The sequence below is a fragment of the Pongo pygmaeus genome, chromosome 9 (assembly GCF_028885625.2).
Source record: "Pongo pygmaeus isolate AG05252 chromosome 9, NHGRI_mPonPyg2-v2.0_pri, whole genome shotgun sequence".
NCBI classification, from domain to species: Eukaryota; Metazoa; Chordata; class Mammalia; order Primates; family Hominidae; genus Pongo; species Pongo pygmaeus.
Window position 1 is genome coordinate 122951463 of NC_072382.2, and position 22106 is coordinate 122973568.

A 22106-nucleotide genomic window follows, 5' to 3' on the forward strand; every position below is an offset into this window, starting at 1 on the left:
TTCTGGTTACATTAGACAGTTTACATTTATTACATTGCAATAGATTTTATAACAATTCATTTTAACAGCTTTATTACAAAGATAATTTATAATACAATTTACTTGCTTTAAGTGTAAAAATCAATGGTTTTTGGTAAATTTGCAGAGAATTGCAAATATCACCATAATCTAATTTTAGAATATTTTCGTCGCTCCAATAGTTACTTTTTATATGAATTTCTTTTAAAAATGTATTGATACATTTACATATTTATGGAATAGATGTGATCTTTTGACACATGCATTAAATGTGTAGTGCTCAGATCAGGGAATTTAGGATATCTATCACCTTGAATATGTATCTTTCCTTTGTGAGGGCATTTCAAATCTTCTCTTCTGGCTATTTTGAAATATACGATAAATTTTTGTTAACTATAGTCACCCTACTGTGCTATTGAACACTAGAACTTATTCCTTTTATCTAAATGCATGTTTGTAGCCATTAACCAACCTCTCTTCATCCCAGCTTCTTTCCCAGCCTCTGGTAACTATCAGTCTACTCTGTACTTCCATGAAATCAACTTTTTAAGCTCCCATATGTGAGTGAGAACCTGAGATATTTGTCTTTCCGTGCCTGGCTTATTTCACTTAATATAATGACTTCCAGTTCTGACCATGTTGTTGCAAATGATAGGGTTTCATTTCTTTTTAAGGCTGAATAGTATTCCCTTGTGTATATATATCACATTTTCTTTATCCATTCATCCGTTGATGTATATTTAGGTTGATTCCATATCTTGGCTATTGTGAATAGTACTGCAATAAACATGGAAGTGTAGGTATTCTTTTGATATACTAATTTCCTTTCCTTTGGATAAATACCCAGTAGTGGCCTTGCTGGATCATGTGGGAGTTCTATTTTTAGTGGGTTTTTGTTTATTTGTTTGTTTTTGCATGTGTGTGTGCGTGTGAAACCTCTGTAGTGTTTCCCATAATGGCTGTACTCATTTATAGTCCCACCAGTAGTGTAGAAGAGTTCCCCTTTCTCCATATCCTCACTAGCATTTGTTACTTTTTGTCTTTTTAATAGTAGCCATTTTAACTGGGATGACATGATATCTCATTGTGGTTTTGATTTTTATTTCCCTGATGATTAGTAATGTTGAGCATTGTTTTTCCATATACCTATTGGCCATTTGTATGTCTTCTTTTGAGAAATATTTGTGCAAATCCTTTGCCCAGTTTTTAAAGAAATTATTTGTTTTCTTGCTGTTGAGTTGTTTGAGTTTCTTGCATATTCTGGATACTAATCCCTTGTTGGATGAATAGTTTACAAATATTTTCTTTTATTCAACAGGTTGTCTCTTCATTTTGTTGATTGTTTTCTTTGCTGTGTAGAGACTTTTTAGTTTAATATAGTCCCATTTGTCTATTTTTGCTTTGTTGCTTGGGCTTTTGAAATCTTACCCATAAAATATTTGCCTCAATTAATGATGAAGCATGTTCACTTTGTTTTCTTCTAGTAGCTTTATAGTTTCTCGTTGCACATTTAAATCTTTAATCCTCTTTGAGTTGATTTTTGTTTATGGTGAGACACAGGGGTATAATTTAATTCTTCTGCATATGGATATCCAGTTTTCTCAGCACCAGTTTTTGAAGACAGCATCCTTTCCCTAATGTATGTTCTTGATGTCTTTGTTGAAAATCAGTTGGCTGTAAATACATGGATTTATTTCTGAGTTCTGTTTTGTTACACTGCTCTATGTGTCTGTTTTTATACCAATACCATGCTGTTTTGGCTACTATAGCTTCACACTATACTTAAAAGTCAGGTAGTGTGATGTCTCCAGCTTTGTTCTTTTTACTGACTATTGCTTGGGCTATTCAGGGTCTATTGTGGCTTTATACAAATTTTAGGATTTTTTTTTTCTATTTCTGTGAAGAATTTCACTGGTGTATTGATAGGGATTGCATTTGATCTGTGGATTTTTTGTGGGTAGTATGGTCACCTTAACAATTTTAATTCTCTCAATCCATAAGGATGAGATACCTTTCCATTTGTTTGTCCTCTTCAATTTCTTCCATCAGCGTTTTGTAATTTTCCTTGTAGAGATCTTTCACTTGGTTAAATTTATTCCTAGATTTCTTATATTTTTTGTAGGTATTGTAAATGAGATTGCCTTCTTGATTTATTTTGCTGCTAGTTCATTATTGGTGTATAGAAATGCTACTGATTTTTGCATGTTGTTTTTATGTCCTGCAACTTTACTGAATTTGTTTATCTGTTCTAAAAGTTTTTGATTGAATCTTTAGGTTTTTCTGTATATAAGATCATGTTATCTGCAAAGGGACAGTTTGACTTTCTGTTTCCCAATTTGGATGTCTTTTATTGTTCTCTCTTGCTTGATTGAACTGGCTAGGACTTCTAGTACTACGTTAATAGGAATGATGAGAGTGAGCATCCAGGAATTGTTCCAGTACTTTCAGCTTTTCTCCGTTCAGTATGATATTACCTGTGGGTTTGTCATATATGGCCTTCATTATGTTGAGACATGTTCCTTCTGTGCCTAATTTTTTGAGAATTTTTATCATAAAGGGACGTTGAATTTTATCAAATGCTTTTTGTGCATCTATTGAGATAATTGTATGGTTTTTATTGTTCATTCTTATGTGATATATGACATTTATTGATTTGTATATATTGAAACATTCTTGCATCCCTGGAATAAATCCTGCTTGATCATGGTGTATTATCTTTTTGATGTGTTGTTAGATTCAGTTTGCTAGTATTTTGTTGAGGATTTTTGCATCTATGTTTAGATATTGGCTTGTAGTGTGTGTGTGTGTGTGTGTGTGTGTGTGTGTGTGTGTGTGTGGTGTCCTGGTCTAGTTTTGATATCAGGGTAATTCTAGCCTTGTAGAATGAGCTAGGAAGAATCCCCAAATTCCCTCCTCTTCAGTTTTTTTTTGAAATAGTTTAGGAAGCATTGGTGTTAGTTCTTCTTTGTAAGTATGGTAGAATTTAGCAGTAAAGACAACTAGTCCTGGACTTTTCTTTGCTGAGAGACATTTTGTTCCTGATTCAATCTTGTTATTAGTTATTGGTCTGTTCAGGTTTTCTATTTCTTCCTGGTTCGACCTTGGTAGGTTGTATGTATCCAAGAATCTATCCATTTTCTGTAGGTTTTACAAAGTGTATAGTTGTTCATAACAGTCTGTAATGATTCTTTGTATTTCTGTGGTATCAGTAGTATTATCTTCTTTTTTATTTCTGATTTTACTTGGGTTTTCTGTCTTTTTTCTCCTTAAGTTAGTCTAACTGGTGCTTTATCATTTTGTTATCTTTTTAAAAACCAAATTTACATTTCATTGATTCTTTGCCTGTTTTGGTCTCTACTTTATTTAGCTCTGGCCTAATCTTTATTATTTTTTTCCTTCTACTAATTTTGGATTTCATTTTCTACTTTTTTGATGTAGGTGTATATTGCAATAAATTTTCCTCTTAGCACTGTTTCTTGTTGTATCTCACATGTTTTGGTATGTTCTGTTTCCCTTTTCACTTGTTTTTTAAAATTTTTTTTAAATCTCCTTCTTAATTTATTCATGGACCCAGTGCTTGTTCAGGATCATGTTGCCTAATTTCTAAGTATTTCTTCAGTGTCCAGAATTTCTCTTATTATTGATTTCTGGTTTTATTCCATTGTGGTCTGAGAAGATAGTCGATATGATTTCAATTTTTAAAAATTTGTCAGGACTTGGTTTTTAGCCTAACATATGGTCTATCTTGGAAAATATTCTGTGTACTAACTAATGAGAAAAATGTGTATTCTGCAGCTGTTGGGTAAAATGTTCTGTAAATGCCTGTTAGGTCCATTTGGTCTAAAGTGCAATTTAAATAAAATTTTTTTGTTTATTTTCTTTCCAATGTTGAGAGTAGGGTGTTAAATTCCCCAACTTTCATTACTTTGGAATTTATCTCTCCCTTTAAATCTAATAATATTTGCTTTATGTATTTGGGTGCTGTGATGTTGGATGGATATATATTTAGAATTGTTGTATCCTCTTGCTGAATTTATCCTTTCTTCATTATGTAATGATCTTCTTTGTCTCTTTTTACAGCCTTTGACTTAAAGTCTGTTATATCTGATACAAATATAGCTACTCCTGCTTGCTTTTGGTTTTGATTGTCACAAATTATCTTTTTCCATCCCATTAATTTCAGTCTATGTGTGTCTCTACAGGTGAAGTGAGTTTCTTGTAGGCAGCATATATTTGAGTTGTGTGTGTGTGTGTGTGTGTGTGTGTGTGTGTGTGTGTGTGTGTGTGTGGTGTTTTTTTTTTTTTTTTGCCGTTCAGCCAGTCTATATCTTTTAAGTGGGGAATTTAATCTGCTTACATTCAAGGTTATTACTGATAAGTGAGAACTTATTCCTGTCACTTTGTTTATTTTATGGTTGTTTGTATACCCTTTGTTTCATTTTCTCTTATCATTTATTATTGTGGTTTGGTGGCTTTCTGTAGTAGTAACATTTGACTCCTTCTCTTTCTCTTTTGTGTGTATGATCTACCATTGAGTTTTACACTTTTGTGTGTTTTTATTATGTCATATATCAACGTTTCACTTCAAAATGTAGGACACACTTAAATTTTCTTGTAGGGCTGGCCTGGTGGTGAATTCCATCAGTTTTTGCTTGTCTGGGAAATACTATTTTTTCTTCATTTTTGAAGGATAGATTTGCTGGGTATAGTATTCTTGATTAGCAGGTATTTCTTTCTTTCAGCACTTCGAATATATCCTTGCATTATCTCCTATCCTATAAGAGTTCTGCTGAGAGATCTGCTGTTGGTCTGATGGGGTTCCATTATATATAACTTGATGCTTTTCTTTCACTGTTTTTAGAATTCTGTCTTTGGCTTTTGTCACTTTGAGTGTAATATGCCTTGGAGAAGACATTTTTGGGTTGAATCTATTTGGGATATTTGAACTTCCTGTATGTAGATGTTTATATCTCTTGCAAGACTTGGGAAGTTTTTAGCTATTATTTCATTAAATCGGTTTTCTATGACTTTGGACATTTTTGCCCTTCTGGAACTCCCCAAATTAGAATATTTGGTCACTTTATAGTGTCTTATATTTCACATAGGATTTCTTCTTTCTTTTTTTTTTTTTTTTTGCCTGACTAGGTTATTTCAAAAGACCTGTATTCAAGTTTAAAAATTCTTTATTCTGGCCAGGCTCAGTGGCTCACGCCTGTAATCCCAGCACTTTCGGAGGCCGAGGCAGATGGATCATGAGGTCAGGAGAACGAGACCATCCTGGCTAACACAGTGAAACCCTGTCTCTAGTAAAAATACAAAAAATTAGCTGGGCTTGGTGGCATGTGTCTGTAGTCCCAGCTACTCAGGAGGCTGAGGCAGGAGAATCACTTGAGCTCGGGAGGCAGAGGTTGCAGTGAGCCAAGATCGCATCACTGCAGTCCAGCCTGGCGACAGAGCAAGACTCCATCTAAAAAAAAAAAAAAAATTCTTCATTCTGTTTGATCTAGCAGATTGTTGCAGTTCTTGATTGTATTTTTAAATTTCATTCATTGAATTCTTCAGTTCCAGAATTTCTGTTTGGTTCTTTTTATCTGTCTCTTTGTTGAATTTCTCACTCAGATCATGAATTGTTTTTCTGTTTTCTTTGTATTGTTTATTTGTGTTTTCCTGTATCTCACTGAACTTCTTTAATATTGTTATATTGAATTCTTTCTCAGGTATTTCATAGATTTCTTTTTTGTTGGAATGTGTTGCTGGAAAATTGTTATTATTATTTTTTATTTTTTGAAATGGAGTTTTGCTCTTGTTGCCCAGGCTGGAGTGCAATGGCACAATCTTGGCTCACTGTAACCTCTGCCTCCTGGATTCAAGTGATTCTCCTGCCTCAGTCTCCTGAGTAGCTGGGATTACAGGCATGTGCCACTACACCCAGCTAATTTTTGTATTTTTAGTAGAGACAGGTTTCTCCATGTTGATCAAGCTAGTCTCAAGCTCCCAACCTCAGGTGATCTGCCCACCTTGGCCTCACAAAGTGCTGGGATTACAGGTATGAGCCACCATGCTTGGTCACTGGAGAATTATTGTGTTCTTATTGTGTCCTTGCTTTTTTGTATTTCTTATGTCCTTGTGTTTGTTTCTGTGCATCTGGTATAATAGTTGCTTCTCTAGTTTTATGGATTGGCTTTTGTAGGGACGGAGTTTCTCCTATAGATGTATCTATAGTGTTGGTTGGGTTTGACTTTGGCTTTGATTCTGAGTGGACACAGCAGTGTAGTCTCCATATGATTTCTTCAGCTGTAATCAGCGTCAGTCATGTCTGTGAGTTAGTGACTTGGGCTATTAATGGAGGATATGATGAGGCTTTGCTGGGGACAGGGATGCCAGATGGGCCAGTCCTTGGGTACCAGTGGTGGTGATAGCAGGCCAGGCATGCCAGCTTTTGGGCCCCTGGGTGGCATTAACAAGCACTCATGGTAGTAGGTCTGGGTAGGCCAATCCTTGGTCAGTGGTAGCAGTGGGCCTGGTGGGTGGGTGAGTCCTCGGACCCTAAGTGGTGTGTGTGGCACCAGTGATGGCATAGCAGCAGTGGGCCAACTCTCAGGCCCCAAAGCCTCACATGGGAGTGCCAGTGGTGGTGGCGGTGGGCCAGTCCTCAGGTCCTCAGATGGCACATGTGGCATCTCAGGTGGCAGGCTGGGTGGGCCTGTCCTCAAACTACATTTGCAAATTTTAAAGGCAAATGTAGTTGTTGGCAGTGGTGGACAGGGCAGGGCAATCTGTAAGCCCCCAGATGATGTGCATGGGTGCTGGGAGTGGCAAGCAGGGCAGGCCTATCTTCAGATCCCTTGATGATGTGTGTGAGCACAGGGGTGGGCTGATCCCCAGGCCCCTGATGGTGCATGTGACCACTGGCAGTGGGTGGGGCAGGTCTGTTGTCAGGCCCCCCGATGGTGCATGCAGCCATCAGTGTTAGTGGATGGGGCAGGTTGATCCCTAAATCCCCCCAGCGATACACTTGGTTGCCAGTGGTGGTGGCAACAGGTTGGGCAGGCCTGTCCTTAGACCCCTGGAAGATGTGTATGGGCACCAGTGGTGACTTGTGGGTGAGTCAAACCCCAGATTCCTCGACAGCATACATAGGCACCAGTGGTGGTGGGTGGGGCAGGCCTGTCCTCAGGCCCCACAACAGCACCTGGTGGGCTGATCTTCAGGCCCCCTGAAGGTGTATATGGGTGTCTGGTGGCCCTGCTGCTGGGGAAGTGGCAGAGTTGCTGACAGTGGCAGCAGCTGCAGGCAGGTGGCTCTTGGGTTCTGGGGAGCTTGTGCATCAGCCCCTTTGCCCTGGGGACAGCCTCCCTGGTGTAGTGCCTCACCTGTTCCCCAGGGTGTAGGACACTGTGTCTGTTAGCGTGCTGGGGACCCAGCTGCACCACTGAGTCCAGTCAGTGTAGTGAACCTGCAGCCTTTTGAGTAGACATGACGGGTGGGTGTTAGAAGGGCTCCAGGGATGTGGAGAAGCAGGGGCTATTGGGCCCTAGGGCAAGATATAGTCTGACGGGGGCTGGGCTCTCAACATGGCACTATGCTGCAGCTGCTTGGGTCTGGGGGGCTGGAGGGTGTGTGATTCAGTGTGAACTCCTTCTCTGGAACAATACCGTTATGTGGAGCCAAGGTAGCCTCCTATACTCGTCTCAGGGCCTAAATGGCTCTCCCATGGTTAGCATTACCAAAGTCTGCAGTGGAATATGGACCACTGGGGATCTCTTGGTTACCTTTTCCCATATTGGGAAGTTTCTCCTGGCTCCCAGCTGACCCTAGCAGGGCCAACTGCTTTGTTTCCCTCTATTTTCATGCCTTGGGGATCCTCTGTCCCTCTTTTGCTGAATTCCAGTGTTCTTTCTTTGATGCTCTGTTCAACTTGTGATAGTCTACTCATTGTTTTGGTCCATCTTTGTTAGGGAGGCAAGTTCTGGGTGCCTCTAGCCAGCCATCTTGAAGCCTGTAATAATTTTTTTTTTTTTTTTTTTTTGAGACATGGTCTCACTCTGTTGCCCAGGCTAGAGTGTGGTGGTATGATTATGGCTCAATGCAGTCTCAATGTCCTGGGCTCGAGTGATCCTCCCACCTCAGTCTCCTGAGTAGCTGGGACTACATGCACACACCACCATGCCCAGCTAATTTTCTCTATTTTTCATAGAGACTTGGTCTCCCTGTGTTGTTCAGGCTGGTCTTGAACTCTTGGGGTCAAGTGATCCTCCCATCTTCACCTCCTAAAGTGCTAGGATTACAGGTGTGACCTACCATGCCAGACAACCTACAATAATTCTTAAAGCAGGTGAATGTATTAATCAGAATTCTAAGTGGTAGAGACCAATTCAAACTAGTTTATGCAAAAACCAAGGCATTTAATGGTTACAACACCAAATCACAGGAGTGGATGTGACTTCAGAGATGATGAGATCCAGGGAGCCAGATGCTATCAACACTCTCCTCTTGCTTTATCCCTTGTCTCCTCTTCTTTCTCTCTCTCTCTCTCTCTCTCTCATTGACCTTGTTAGACACTGGGAATCCTAGACTCACCTTCTTATAGCATTGTAACTAATGAGGAGAGAGCACTTCTAACTCCAGTGCAGGGAATCCCAGGCCTATCCTGGACCACTTGCTTATCCTTCGTTTGGTGGGTAGGGGTACGCACCATTGCATTTGGCTGGCCTGGTCAGCACCCATCCCTGTGGTGGTCAGAGATTGCTGTGGATACTGTAAGTAGCTTTATGGTTGAGGAGAAGAGGCATGGTTTCCCAAGAGAAGAAGGGTGTGGTTCTGGGAAGACAAACAATAGACCTTCACTAGTTTGCAGATGAAACAGGCTCAGAGAGGCTAGGCACAGCGCTTACCCAATGTCACACAAATATCAGGGATCAGAGAAGAAATTCTTTTAGGTTTCAAGACACACCGACTCCCTAAGTGACCAGGTGTGGTGAATGGCATGGGTTGCTGAGGTGTATTGTGGAATTTTCAGCAAAGACCTCACTAAGGCATTTGTATTTCTGAAGTGATATTTATCCTCCTTAGAGGCAAAGGGAGTGACGTGGTGACTACTTGGTGTCCTGCAGGCCTAGATGAATGGGTGAGCATCACAATTATCCTTTTGGCCATGTTTCTTCCTCCTCTTTTTGTATTCCTTTCGCAACATAAAAGGGTTAAGATATGAGACACTCTACAAATGCAAACCCAGATTATAGGGCTTGTGTCTCCTTTGAAGGACGTGGTAGCATTTAGCATTTTAAAAATGGTATTTAATAGACTTGACCCAGAGAGGGAGAGCGAGCCAGAGAGCATGTTCATAAATCTCAGCTTACCCCAGTGTCTGTCTGAATAAATGTCTTCAAATTAAACTGTGGTTGGGTGGGAAGTGACTTCTTTATGTAGGTGAATCCATCAGTCCTCCTAACCTTTCTTGGAGGGATGTGGTTATTGTTTTTTCCAGTAAACTTAGGGAGACCAGATGTTCAATGCTTAATGAATGAGCTGCAAAATGGGTCCACTAAAGTATTTTGGGGTCAGTTGTTTCTCTCCAGCTGTGTGGAGGGCAGAGACAGCAGCAACTTCTACAAGTGGCTTGTAAGTCTGGGAACACGCAGGCCACTTCTGTTTTCTCTTCGTGTGCTAGACAGAGGAAAGGGCAGATGTTTCATTGTTAATAGAAGATTCTAGTGCTTGGCGTCTGTGCTCACTCTAAGAAAGACAGCCAGATAGCCATTCCTGCCTCTCTATGCCCTTTCCTTCAGTTTTTCTGATACCTAAATGTCAAGTCATCTCCTTGGGAGAAAGTTGGTGGTCTGGTTAAGAGGGAAGGTCAGTGTGAAGACTGAAGAGCTGTTACCACTTTAGAATCCTTGAGCCTGTTCGGATTATCCAAATGAATAACAGTGTTAAGGAAAAGGATGCCATGTAAGTTTTTGTTTCAAAGCACTTCAGAGGCTATTGTCCTGAAAAGCAACTTGCATTTTGCCTAGAAGGCTAATTACAAAACATATTAAGTGTGGGAATGCTGAAGGATAACTTCAATTTTTAATTTTCCTTATTGCTAAGCTATTTAATCCTGTGGACTAGGGAAAGGAAATATAAGGAAAACAGTCACCATTTTTATCTTTATCATTTTAAAGAGCTTTTTGGCTCCTGTGGGCCAGCCTTGGCTGTGGCAATACCATTTGTTCACTCATTAATTCATCTGACAAAAGTTTTCAAATACATGCCACATGCCATGTAGTGCATTGGAGATACAGTAAGGAACATGACTTGGTTCCTGCACTCAAGGAGCTCAATAGAGGGCTGTTGGCAAACCCAGGAAAGGCCATTTGTTTGTGCCTGGTCCGGGCATGACTAGGGGACATTTATAAAGGAGAGGGTGCCATAGAACTGGTGTTGGAGAAAGGGCAGGAGTGATACATTGGACAAAGAGCAGGAAGATCTTCCAGGTGGGGGAAACATTGCATGAAAAGACACAAGACTATAGGAGACTCTGATGCATTTGGGGAACTATATGTAGTTGAAGCAAGTTATCTGTGCCTGAGAGATGTCTTGGCTGGGGTTGTCTCTTGGCTCAATACCACAAGAAGGAAGGGGGCTGAGAAAAGTGGCACTCAGCTACATCAAAGCGACTCTGCAGCTCACCCCGAATGGTCTTTCCCCTCCAGCTCCTATCTATTTTGACGCGTGGGAAGTATTCCCAACAGGGTTTGAGTCAGGGGCCCTTGCCAACACTAATAATTAACTGGAGAAAGTACAGAAGAAGTAAGAATGAATCTTGGGTTTATTAAATTGGTATCAGTAGAACACAACATTATGAGGGGGCGGAATGAGAAACTGAAGCGTGCGGAAATTGAATGTGGTCCCTGCAGTCGTTTTGTTTTTAGTTGTAGTTAAGATATTAATTCAAGGTGGTGTTTGATGTTTCAAAACAAACTATGAAAACATGAGGGAGTGATAATAAATGACAAGCCCATGCAGTCCAGGGGTCACTTTCAAATGTAAAGGCATTTCTGCCATTTATGGTGGCTTTATGTGAAAAGTGAAATTTTGAACTGAAGATGAGGATTAAAGTGTAAGAGGAAAACATGTGAAGCAAAGATTCCATTATTTTTTCTGAATAGGTGTCAGAACCTCAAAGATAACACCATTGGCATCGAGGAGAATGCAGTCTCCCTGACCTGTCGCTTTCACGTCACCGTCTTTAAATTCATAGGGGATTACGACGAAGTTCACCTTCACTGTGCAGTGTCACTCTGCGACTCAGAAAAGTACTCCTGTAAAATCGTAAGTGAGAGTGTGAAAACAAAGTGCTTATCCTTATTTCTCACTGTCTCGGTTTCCCAACATGAGGATCATGAATGCCAGATGACCGGACTGGAATCATCCATAGATGCTTGGGGTGGACAGTCGTCTTTGACGGGACAGTGAGAGAAAACACGGGGAAATATATCTATTTACTCTTCTATCTCTGAATTGTCAACCAGTCATTGGCTTAACGCTAGACTAGGGTTTCTCAAAGCTCGGCACTGTTGACATTTTGGACTGAATAATTCTTTGTTGTGGAGGACTGTTCTGTGCACTGTAGGATGTTAGCAACATCCCTCACCTCTACCCATGGATACCAATCACATCTTCCCCCAGTTTCAACACCCAAAATGTCTCCAGATGTTGCCAGTTGGCCTGGTTGAGAACCACTGCACTAGAGTCTCAAGGAGCCAGGTGGCCTGACTCTAATGACCATTGGGCCAAGTTCCACTCCACTACAGAACCAAACTCTTGAGCTCAGGATACAATTTATCCAGGTGTCCTGCAGCTCACCTGATCTACATCAGACTCTGGAGGGGGTGAGGGATGAGGTAGCAAACCAATCATCTCTTCTGTGCCAGGCTTCCACCTCCACCACTTACGGGCTGGGTCCTTAAGATTTGATTTCACCAATACCTGGCCCCTAGCCTTTAACATTGCAGCTTTATGCTTACACGATGTTTGCAGAATCAAGATGTGAATTATGGTCAGAGCAACTTACAGATGATACTGCATACATTAGTGTCTGATGAGACACAGCAATCCTATTCCTGGGCAGGGAGCCTCTTTGAATCTAATTCCAGTGTGGATTAATCAGAAATGAAGGAGAGGTTTTTAAAAAGGAAAAGTACTAATTCCAGTGTGGAGAGTGTATTTAATTCTGTTCAACATACAGCCTAGAGTCCCAGTGGATTCAATGATCAAGAATGCATTGGTTCTAATTAATCTTAGCAGCCATAATGCTTGAGGCCAGAGCCACTGCCTCTTTTAGAGGTGAAAACATGGTGAAGAATAAGTTATCAGCTTAATTGTGTGAAATCTTCCCCCTGGTATTCTGTCTTGCAGACTTGCCCACAAAATTCCAGGATTGCCACAGATTACACAAAAGAACCCAAAGAACAGATCATTTCAGTGGGACCTATTAGGAGAAAAAGTATGTATGTTCTCTAAAACACACCCTAAATTATTAAAACAATGGGATTTCAAGGCTCAGACGTGTTTCACCTCTGATGTGGGTCCAGTGGAGGAGGAGGCTGGTGTTGGGGACACCGGTGTGAGAACATCACCCGCTTCCTTTTTTTTTTTTTTTTTTTCTCTGTGGCACTTTTTTTTTTTTTTTTTCTTTTCTTTTTATTATTATTATACTTTAGGTTTTATGGTACATGTGCGCAATGTGCAGGTAAGTTACATAAGTATACATGTGCCATGCTGGTGCGCTGCACCCACCAACTCGTCATCTAGCATTAGGTATATCTCCCAATGCTATCCCTCCCCCCTCCCCCCACCCCACAACAGTCCCCGAAGTGTGATGTTCCCCTTCCTGTGTCCATGTGTTCTCATTGTTCAATTCCCACCTATGAGTGAGAATATGCGGTGTTTGGTTTTTTGTTCTTGCGATAGTTTACTGAGAATGATGATTTCCAATTTCATCCATGTCCCTACAAAGGACGTGAACTCATCATTTTTTATGGCTGCATAGTATTCCATGGTGTATATGTGCCACATTTTCTTAATCCAGTCTATCATTGTTGGACATTTGGGTTGGTTCCAAGTCTTTGCTATTGTAAATAATGCGGCAACAAACATACGTGTGCATGTGTCTTTATAGCAGCATGATTTATAGTCCTTTGGGTATATACCCAGTAATGGGATGGCTGGGTCAAATGGAATTTCTAGTTCTAGATCCCTGAGGAATCGCCACACTGACTTCCACAAGGGTTGAACTAGTTTACAGTCCCACCAACAGTGTAAAAGTGTTCCTATTTCTCCACATCCTCTCCAGCACCTGTTGTTTCCTGACTTTTTAATGATTGCCATTCTAACTGGTGTGAGATGGTATCTCATTGTGGTTTTGATTTGCATTTCTCTGATGGCCAGTGATGGTGAGCATTTTTTCATGTGTTTTTTGGCTGCATAAATGTCTTCTTTTGAGAAGTGTCTGTTCATGTCCTTTGCCCACTTTTTGATGGGGTTGTTTGTTTTTTCTTGTAAATTTGTTGGAGTTCATTGTAGATTCTGGATATTAGCCCTTTGTCAGATGAGTAGGTTGCGAAAATTTTCTCCCATTTTGTAGGTTGCCTGTTCACTCTGATGGTAGTTTCTTTTGCTGTGCAGAAGCTCTTGAGTTTAATTAGATCCCATTTGTCAATTTTGGCTTTTGTTGCCATTGCTTTTGGTGTTTTAGACATGAAGTCCTTGCCCATGCCTATGTCCTGAATGGTAATGCCTAGGTTTTCTTCTAGGGTTTTTATGGTTTTAGGTCTAACATTTAAGTCTTTAATCCATCTTGAATTGATTTTTGTATACGGTGTAAGGAAGGGATCCAGTTTCAGCTTTCTGCATATGGCTAGCCAGTTTTCCCAGCACCATTTATTAAATAGGGAATCCTTTCCCCATTTCTTGTTTTTGTCAGGTTTGTCAAAGATCAGATACTTGTAGATATGTGGCATTATTTCTGACGGCTCTGTTCTGTTCCATTGATCTATATCTCTGTTTTGGTACCAGTACCATGCTGTTTTGGTTACTGTAGCCTTGTAGTATAGTTTGAAGTCAGGTAGTGTGATGCCTCCAGCTTTGTTCTTTTGGCTTAGGATTGACTTGGCGATGCAGGCTCTTTTTTGCTTCCATATGAACTTTAAAGTAGTTTTTTCCAATTCTGTGAAGAAAGTCATTGGTAGCTTGATGGGGATGGCATTGAATCTGTAAATTACCTTGGGAAGGATGGCCATTTTCATGATATTGATTCTTCCTACCCATGAGCATGGAATGTTCTTCCACTTGTTTGTATCCTCTTTTATTTCCTTGAGCAGTGGTTTGTAGTTCTCCTTGAAGAGGTCTTTCACATCCCTTGTAAGTTGGATTCCTAGGTATTTTATTCTCTTTGAAGCAATTGTGAATGGGAGTTCACTCATGATTTGGCTCTCTGTTTGTCTGTTATTGATGTATAAGAATGCTTGTGATTTTTGCACATTGATTTTGTATCCTGAGACTTTGCTGAAGTTGCTTATCAGCTTAAGGAGATTTTGGGCTGAGACAATGGGGTTTTCTAGATATACTATCATGTCATCTGCAAACAGGGACAATTTGACTTCCTCTTTTCCTAATTGAATACCCTTGATTTCCTTCTCCTGCCTAATTGCCCTGGCCAGAACTTCCAACACTATGTTGAATAGAAGTGGTGAGAGAGGGCATCCCTGTCTTGTGCCAGTTTTCAAAGGGAATGCTTCCAGTTTTTGCCCATTCAGTATGATATTGGCTGTGGGTTTGTCATAAATAGCTCTTATCATTTTGAGATACGTCCCATCAATTCCTAATTTATTGAGAGTTTTTAGCATGAAGGGTTGTTGAATTTTGTCAAAGGCCTTTTCTGCATCTATTGAGATAATCATGTGGTTTTTGTCTTTGGTTCTGTTTATATGCTGGATTACATTTATTGATTTGCGTATATTGAACCAGCCTTGCATCCCAGGGATGAAGCCCACTTGATCATGGTGGATAAGCTTTTTGATGTGCTGCTGGGTTCTGTTTGCCAGTATTTTATTGAGGATTTTTGCATCAATGTTCATCAAGGATATTGGTCTAAAATTCTCTTTTTTTGTTGTGTCTCTGCCAGGCTTTGGTATCAGGATGATGCTGGCCTCATAAAATGAGTTAGGGAGGATTCCCTCTTTTTCTATTGATTGGAATAGTTTCAGAAGGAATGGTACCAGCTCCTCCTTGTACCTCTGGTAGAATTCGGCTGTGAACCCATCTGGTCCTGGACTCTTTTTGGTTGGTAAGCTATTGATTATTGCCACAATTTCAGCTCCTGTTATTGGTCTATTCAGAGATTCAACTTCTTCCTGGTTTAGTCTTGGGAGGGTGTATGTGTTGAGGAATTTATCCATTTCTTCTAGATTTTCTAGTTTATTTGCATAGAGGTGTTTGTAATATTCTCTGATGGTAGTTTGTATTTCTGTGGGATCAGTGGTGATATCCCCTTTATCATTTTTTATTGCATCTATTTGATTCTTCTCTCTTTTTTTCTTTATTAATCTTGCTAGCGGTCTATCAATTTTGTTGATCCTTTCAAAAAACCAGCTCTTGGATTCATTGATTTTTTGAAGGGTTTTTTGTGTCTCTATTTCCTTCAGTTCTGTTCTGATTTTAGTTATTTCTTGCCTTCTGCTAGCTTTTGAATGTGTTTGCTCTTGCTTTTCTAGTTCTTTTAATTGTGATGTTAGGGTGTCAATTTTGGATCTTTCTTGCTTTCTCTTGTGGGCATTTAGTGCTATAAATTTCCCTCTACACACTGCTTTGAATGCATCCCAGAGATTCTGGTATGTTGTGTCTTGGTTCTCATTGGTTTCAAAGAACATCTTTATTTCTGCCTTCATTTCATTATGTACCCAGTAGTCATTCAGGAGCAGGTTGTTCAGTTTCCACGTAGTTGAGCAGTTTTGAGTGAGATTCTTAATCCTGAGTTCTAGCTTGATTGCACTGTGATCTGAGAGACAGTTTGTTACAATTTCTGTTCTTTTACATTTATTGAGGAGAGCTTTACTTCCAAGTATATGGTCAATTTTGGAATAGGTGTGGTGTGGTGCTGAAAAAAATGTATATTCTGTTGATTTGGGGTGGAGAGTTCTGTAGATGTCTATTAGGTCCGCTTGGTGCAGAGCTGAGTTCAATTCCTGGGTATCCTTGTTGACTTTCTGTCTCGTTGATCTGTCTAATGTTGACAGTGGGGTGTTAAACTCTCCCATTATTAATGTGTGGGAGTCTAAGTCTCTTTGTAGGTCACTCAGGACTTGCTTTATGAATCTGGGTGCTCCTGTATTGGGTGCATATATATTTAGGATAGTTAGCTCTTCTTGTTGAATTAATCCCTTTACCATTATGTAATGGCCTTCTTTGTCTCTTTTGATCTTTGTTGGTTTAAAGTCTGTTTTATCAGAGACTAGGATTGCAACCCCTGCCTTTTTTTGTTTTCCATTTGCTTGGTAGATCTTCCTCCATCCTTTTATTTTGAGCCTATGTGTGTCTCTGCACGTGAGATGGGTTTCCTGAATACAGCACACTGATGGGTCTTGAGTCTTTATCCAATTTGCCAGTCTGTGTCTTTTAATTGGAGCATTTAGTCCATTTACATTTAAAGTTAATATTGTTATGTGTGCATTTGATCCTGTCATTATGATGTTAGCTGGATATTTTGCTCGTTAGTTGATGCAGTCTCTTCCTAGTCTCGATGGTCTTTACATTTCGGTATGATTTTGCAGTGGCTGGTACCGGTTGTGCCTTTCCATGTTTAGCGCTTCCTTCAGGAGCTCTTTTAGGGCAGGCCTGGTGGTGACAAAATCTCTCAGCATTTGCTTGTCTGTAAAGTATTTTATTTCTCCTTCACTTATGAAGCTTAGTTTGGCAGGATATGAAATTCTGGGTTGAAAATTCTTTTCTTTAAGAATGTTGAATATTGGCACCCACTCTCTTCTGGCTTGTAGGGTTTCTGCCGAGAGATCCGCTGTTAGTCTGATGGGCTTCCCTTTGATGGTAACCCGACCTTTCTCTCTGGCTGCCCTTAACATTTTTTCCTTCATTTCAACTTTGGTGAATCTGACAATTATGTGTCTTGGAGTTGCTCTTCTCGAGGAGTATCTTTGTGGCGTTCTCTGTATTTCCTGAATCTGAATGTTGGCCTGCCTTGCTAGATTGGGGAAGTTCTCCTGGATAATATCCTGCAGAGTGTTTTCCAACTTGGTTCCATTCTCCCCGTCACTTTCAGGTACACCAATCAGACGTAGATTTGGTCTTTTCACATAGTCCCACATTTCTTGGAGGCTTTGCTCGTTTCTTTTTATTCTTTTTTCTCTAAACTTCCCTTCTCGCTTCATTTCATTCATTTCATCTTCCAGGGCTGATACCCTTTCTTCCATTTGATCGCATCGGCTCCTGAGGCTTCTGCATTCTTCATGTAGTTCTCGAGCCTTGGTTTTCAGCTCCATCAGCTCCTTTAAGCACTTCTCTGTATTGGTTATTCTAGTTATACATTCTTCTAAATTTTTTTCAAAGTTTTCAACTTCTTTGCCTTTGGTTTGAATATCCTCCCGTAGCTCGGAGTAATTTGATCGTCTGAAGCCTTCTTCTCTCAGCTCGTCAAAGTCATTCTCCGTCCAGCTTTGTTCGGTTGCTGGTGAGGAACTGCGTTGCTTTGGAGGAGGAGAGGTACTCTGGTTTTTAGAGTTTCCAGTTTTTCTGCTCTGTTTTTTCCCCATCTTTGTGGTTTTATCTACTTTTGGTCTTTGATGATGGTGATGTACAGATGGGTTTTTGGTGTGGATGTCCTTTCTGTTAGTTTTCCTTCTAACAGACAGGACCCTCAGCTGCAGGTCTGTTGGAGTACCTGGCCGGCCGTGTGAGGTGTCGGTCTGCCCCTGCTGGGGGGTGCCTCCCAGTTAAGCTGCTCGGGGGTCAGGGGTCAGGGACCCACTTGAGGAGGCAGTCAGCCCGTTCTCAGATCTCCAGCTGCGTGCTGGGAGAACCACTGCTCTCCTCAAAGCTGTCAGACAGGGACATTTAAGTCTGCAGAGGTTACTGCTGTCTTTTTGTTTGTCTGTGCCCTGCCCCCAGAGGTGGAGCCTACAGAGGCAGGCAGGCCTCCTTGAGCTGCGGTGGGCTCCACCCAGTTCAAGCTTCCAGGCTGCTTTGTTTACCTAAGCGAGCCTGGGCAATGGCGGGCGCCCCTCCCCCAGCCTCGCTGCCGACTTGCTGTTTGATCTCAGACTGCTGTTCTAGCGATCAGCGAGACTCCGTGGGCGTAGGACCCTCTGAGCCAGGTGCGGGCTATACTCTCCTGGGGCACCGTTTCCTAAGCCTGTCGGAAAAGCACAGTATTCGGGTGGGAGAGGCCCGATTTTCCAGGTGCTGTCTGTCACCTCTGGAAGGGGAACTCCCTGACCCCTTGCGCTTCCCGAGTGAGGCAATGCCTCGCCCCTGCTTCGGCTGGCGCACGGTGCGCTCACCCACTGACCTGCGCCCACTGTCTGGCACTCCCTAGTGAGATGAACACGGTACCTCAGATGGAAATGCAGAAATCACCCATCTTCTGCGTCGCTCGCGCTGGGAGCTGTAGACCGGAGCTGTTCCTATTCGGCCATCTTGGCTCCTCCCCCCCACCCGCTTCCTTAAAGACATCTTTTCACTGACTTATAAACATTCAACAATGGCATTGAGCTTTTCTTTGTCCTCCTCTTTTTTTTTTTTTTTGAGACGGAGTCATTCTCTGTCGCCCAGGTTGGGGTGCGGTGGCGCAATCTCCGCTCACTGCAAGCTCCGCCTCCCAGGTTCACGCCATTCTCCTCCCTCAGCCTCCCGAGTAGCTGGGACTACAGGCGCCCGCCCCCACGCCCGGCTAATTTTTTTGTATTTTTAGTAGAGACGGGGTTTCACCGTGTTAGCCAGGATGGTCTCAATCTCCTGACAGCGTGATCCACCTGCCTCGGCCTCCCAAAGTGCTGGGCTTACAGGCGTGAGCCACCGCGCCTGGCCTGTCCTCCTCTCTTTTTAAAGCCTTTCCTTTCAATACCAGTGGAAGGGTTGAACTGTCTGTAGTTAATCTTCCTAACTGCTCTTTTGTAGGGCTGGACTGGTGTGAGGACAATGGAGGGTGTGAGCAGATTTGCACGAGCCGGGTGGACGGGCCTCTCTGCAGCTGTGTAACAGGAACCCTGCAGGAGGACGGCAAGAGCTGCAGAGGTAGACAGTCTTCTACCCTGGGGCAGGCAGCTGGGAGACACGGGAGGTTCTTTACCACCAGAAGGAGAAATTCAGATTTGAAGGCCACTCGGTCAGCAACTCTCCCTCGAAAACTCCAGAAATTAAGAAGGAAAGATGGGGAACATGCCCAAGGAATTCTAGGGCCTTTAAACAAACAAACAAACAACAAAAAAAACCTTGCTCTTTCATCTAAAATATAAAGGTAATTTAAAAAAAACAAGTTATCCAGCCAATTTTAAGGACCGTATATTGGCCTACATCTGGCTGCCAAGTCTACTTGGGCTAAGGTTGGGATTGGGATGCTTCCTCCAGCAAACAGGCCTTAGCATATGGTTTCCCTGACCTCTTACGAGGTTGGCAGGACTCTCTTCTTTTTTGAGATGGAGTCTCGCTCTGTCGCCCAGGCTGGAGTGCAGTGGCATGATCTTGGCTCACTGCAACCTCTACCTCCGGGTTCAAGCAATTCTCCTGCCTCAACCTCCGGAGTAACTGGGACTACAGGCACACGCCACCACGCCCAACTAATTTTTGTATTTTTAGTAGAGACGGGTTTCACCATATTGGCCAGGCTGGTCTCAAAACTCCTGACCTCGTGATCCGCTCGTGTTGGCCTCCCAAAGTAGGATTCTGTTAAAGATTGGATTAATTCTGCCACTTTGCTGCTTTAGGGCCATTTGGGTAAAATGGGTTCTTGGCGATGAAGTTTCCTTTCTTTAGCTGAGTGCTGCAAAGATGTCTGATCCCTATCGAACAGGTATTTTTTTTTCACCCATAGGGCTTACTGTGTTCCTCTCTGTTTACAGCCTCTAATTCTTCAATCGAACTTCAAGTCTGGACGCTTCTTCTCATCATGATCCAGATTTCATTATGGCATTTTGTCTATAAATCAGGCACAACCTCATAATTAACTCAAGGTTGCTGTATAAAGTACTGTAATTTACTTACTTCAACTCCCTGTAGGATAAAAAGTGTGTGCCCTTAAGTCAAAACCTATTTGAAAGTGTCCAGCATCTCAAAATGATGCCACCTGCCTCCAATGGTCCAAGGTCCAGAAACCAGCGACCATCCAAGCTCCTCTTTCAGAGTATGAAACGGGGCTTCTACAAGCCAGTTATGGAAAGTATATCTCTTGTGTAAAATTCCCAAACAGTTGTCACTAGAAACTTTGGTTCACATGAAAAACCAGTAAAGGAAAAAAATTCTGGTTAGAGAAATCTGAGTGGAAATCTGACCAGAGAAATCTGTCAAGCCATTGCTATTTCTGGATCAGTTTTTTACAGAGACAGGGTCTGTTGGAACGACTTTGAAGTGATGACTGGAGGGTTTGACTCCCTCTAAGAAATCTTGCTGGCGCTTGGAAGTGTCCAATCTGTGTTATGTGTGTGTTCTGTCTATGAGGCGCTTCTCCACCCACTGTGTCCTTCAACCTTGCCATGGCAGCTTTGGCCACTGGGGATACTTGTTGACCTGGGGAACTCCACCCACTCTCCTACCCCCTCGAACCCAATCCCTTCTCTTTTTACAAATCAACCAAATACTTTTTAATGTGTTTTATCCTTAAATAAACTTTGCGTTCAAGTATTCTTATTACTTGGTGGCTGGAATCATTCTTACTGATGTTAAGCTTTGTACACTAAGTAGCATGCCATGAATTTTTTTTTAAAGAAGTAGCAGCAATTGAACCAGGAAGGCACTGTTGGCCAGAACATTAATGCACCATTATATTGTTGTTCATGTGTACTTACAGAGCATTAGCAGAGCATTAAGGCACAGTATAGAGGAGAAGCAGGTAGCATCCTCTTTTGTAAGTGGTACACAAACACGTATCTGCTATAATTAACTACAAAATGGAGGGCCTGCTAAATATATCCCTGGAGTGCTTTGCTTTTTAAGGGCAAAAACAAAGTAAAACCCACTTCAGGTTTATTTTGAAGTTGTCTTGGATTTAAATGGATAGCGTTTTTGTATTTTTCTGGGAACTCTGAAAAGCTGAGCAAAAATGCTTACTGTTCTTGAACATGAGTGTGAGTGAAATGTCCATTGTCTCATATATCAAAGCACTGGTATCACACTGTCACTGGGCTGAAGAAGTGCGGTGTAGACTGAGTGTGTACTGAGCTGTTTTGTTCTGCCAGCCACCTGGGAGAGTCAACACATTCTAGCTTATCTCAGCAGTCACACATGCTGTGCAGCTAAGCGGACAACTGGTATTGATGGAGAAAAATATGTGTCTGCTTCTGCTTGGACATCTTAAGATCTTTTGGGAAAATGCTGAGCACTGAGATGGATTAAGGAGTCAAGCCATTGTCTATTCTAGCTGAGACACAGTACTTCTTCCTCAGCAAGATAGAAATGGATGTTAGGTGTATGTTCTTTTTTTTTTGAGACGGAGTCTCACTCTGTCGCCCAGGCTGGAGTGCAGTGGTGCGATCTCGGCTCACTGCAAGCTCTGTCTCCCGGGTTCATGCCATTCTTCTGCCTCAGCCTCCCAGAGTAGCTGGGACTACAGGCACCCGCCACCACGCCCGGCTAATTTTTTGTATTTTTTTAGTAGAGACGGGGTTTCACCATGTTAGCCAGGATGGTCTCAATCTCCTGACTTCGTGATCTGCCCGCCTTGGCCTCCCAAAGTGATGTGATTACAGGCATGAGCCACTGCGCCTGGCCTAAGTGTGTGTTCTTTGTTTGCATGAAAACCTGGATTCCATAGTATCCCATACTTCAAGATCAGATGATACAGATGAGTTTATGCACCATTTCCATTCATACCATTAAAGGTT

At 41.8% G+C, this 22106-nt stretch overlaps 1 protein-coding gene across 1 annotated transcript in view; it reads left to right on the forward strand.

The window, feature by feature from the left end:
- Positions 1-20912, forward strand: part of LOC129007780 (tubulin-specific chaperone cofactor E-like protein) — a 166990-nt gene extending 146078 nt beyond the window's left edge. The window contains exons 27-30 of the mRNA XM_054439044.2: positions 11172-11334; positions 12421-12508; positions 19189-19305; positions 20130-20912. Coding sequence (XP_054295019.2) covers positions 11172-11334; positions 12421-12508; positions 19189-19305; positions 20130-20230 — 469 coding nt within the window. The 3' untranslated portion in view covers positions 20231-20912. The remainder of the gene's footprint in view (positions 1-11171; positions 11335-12420; positions 12509-19188; positions 19306-20129) is intronic.
- The last annotated feature ends 1194 nt before the right edge of the window (positions 20913-22106 follow it).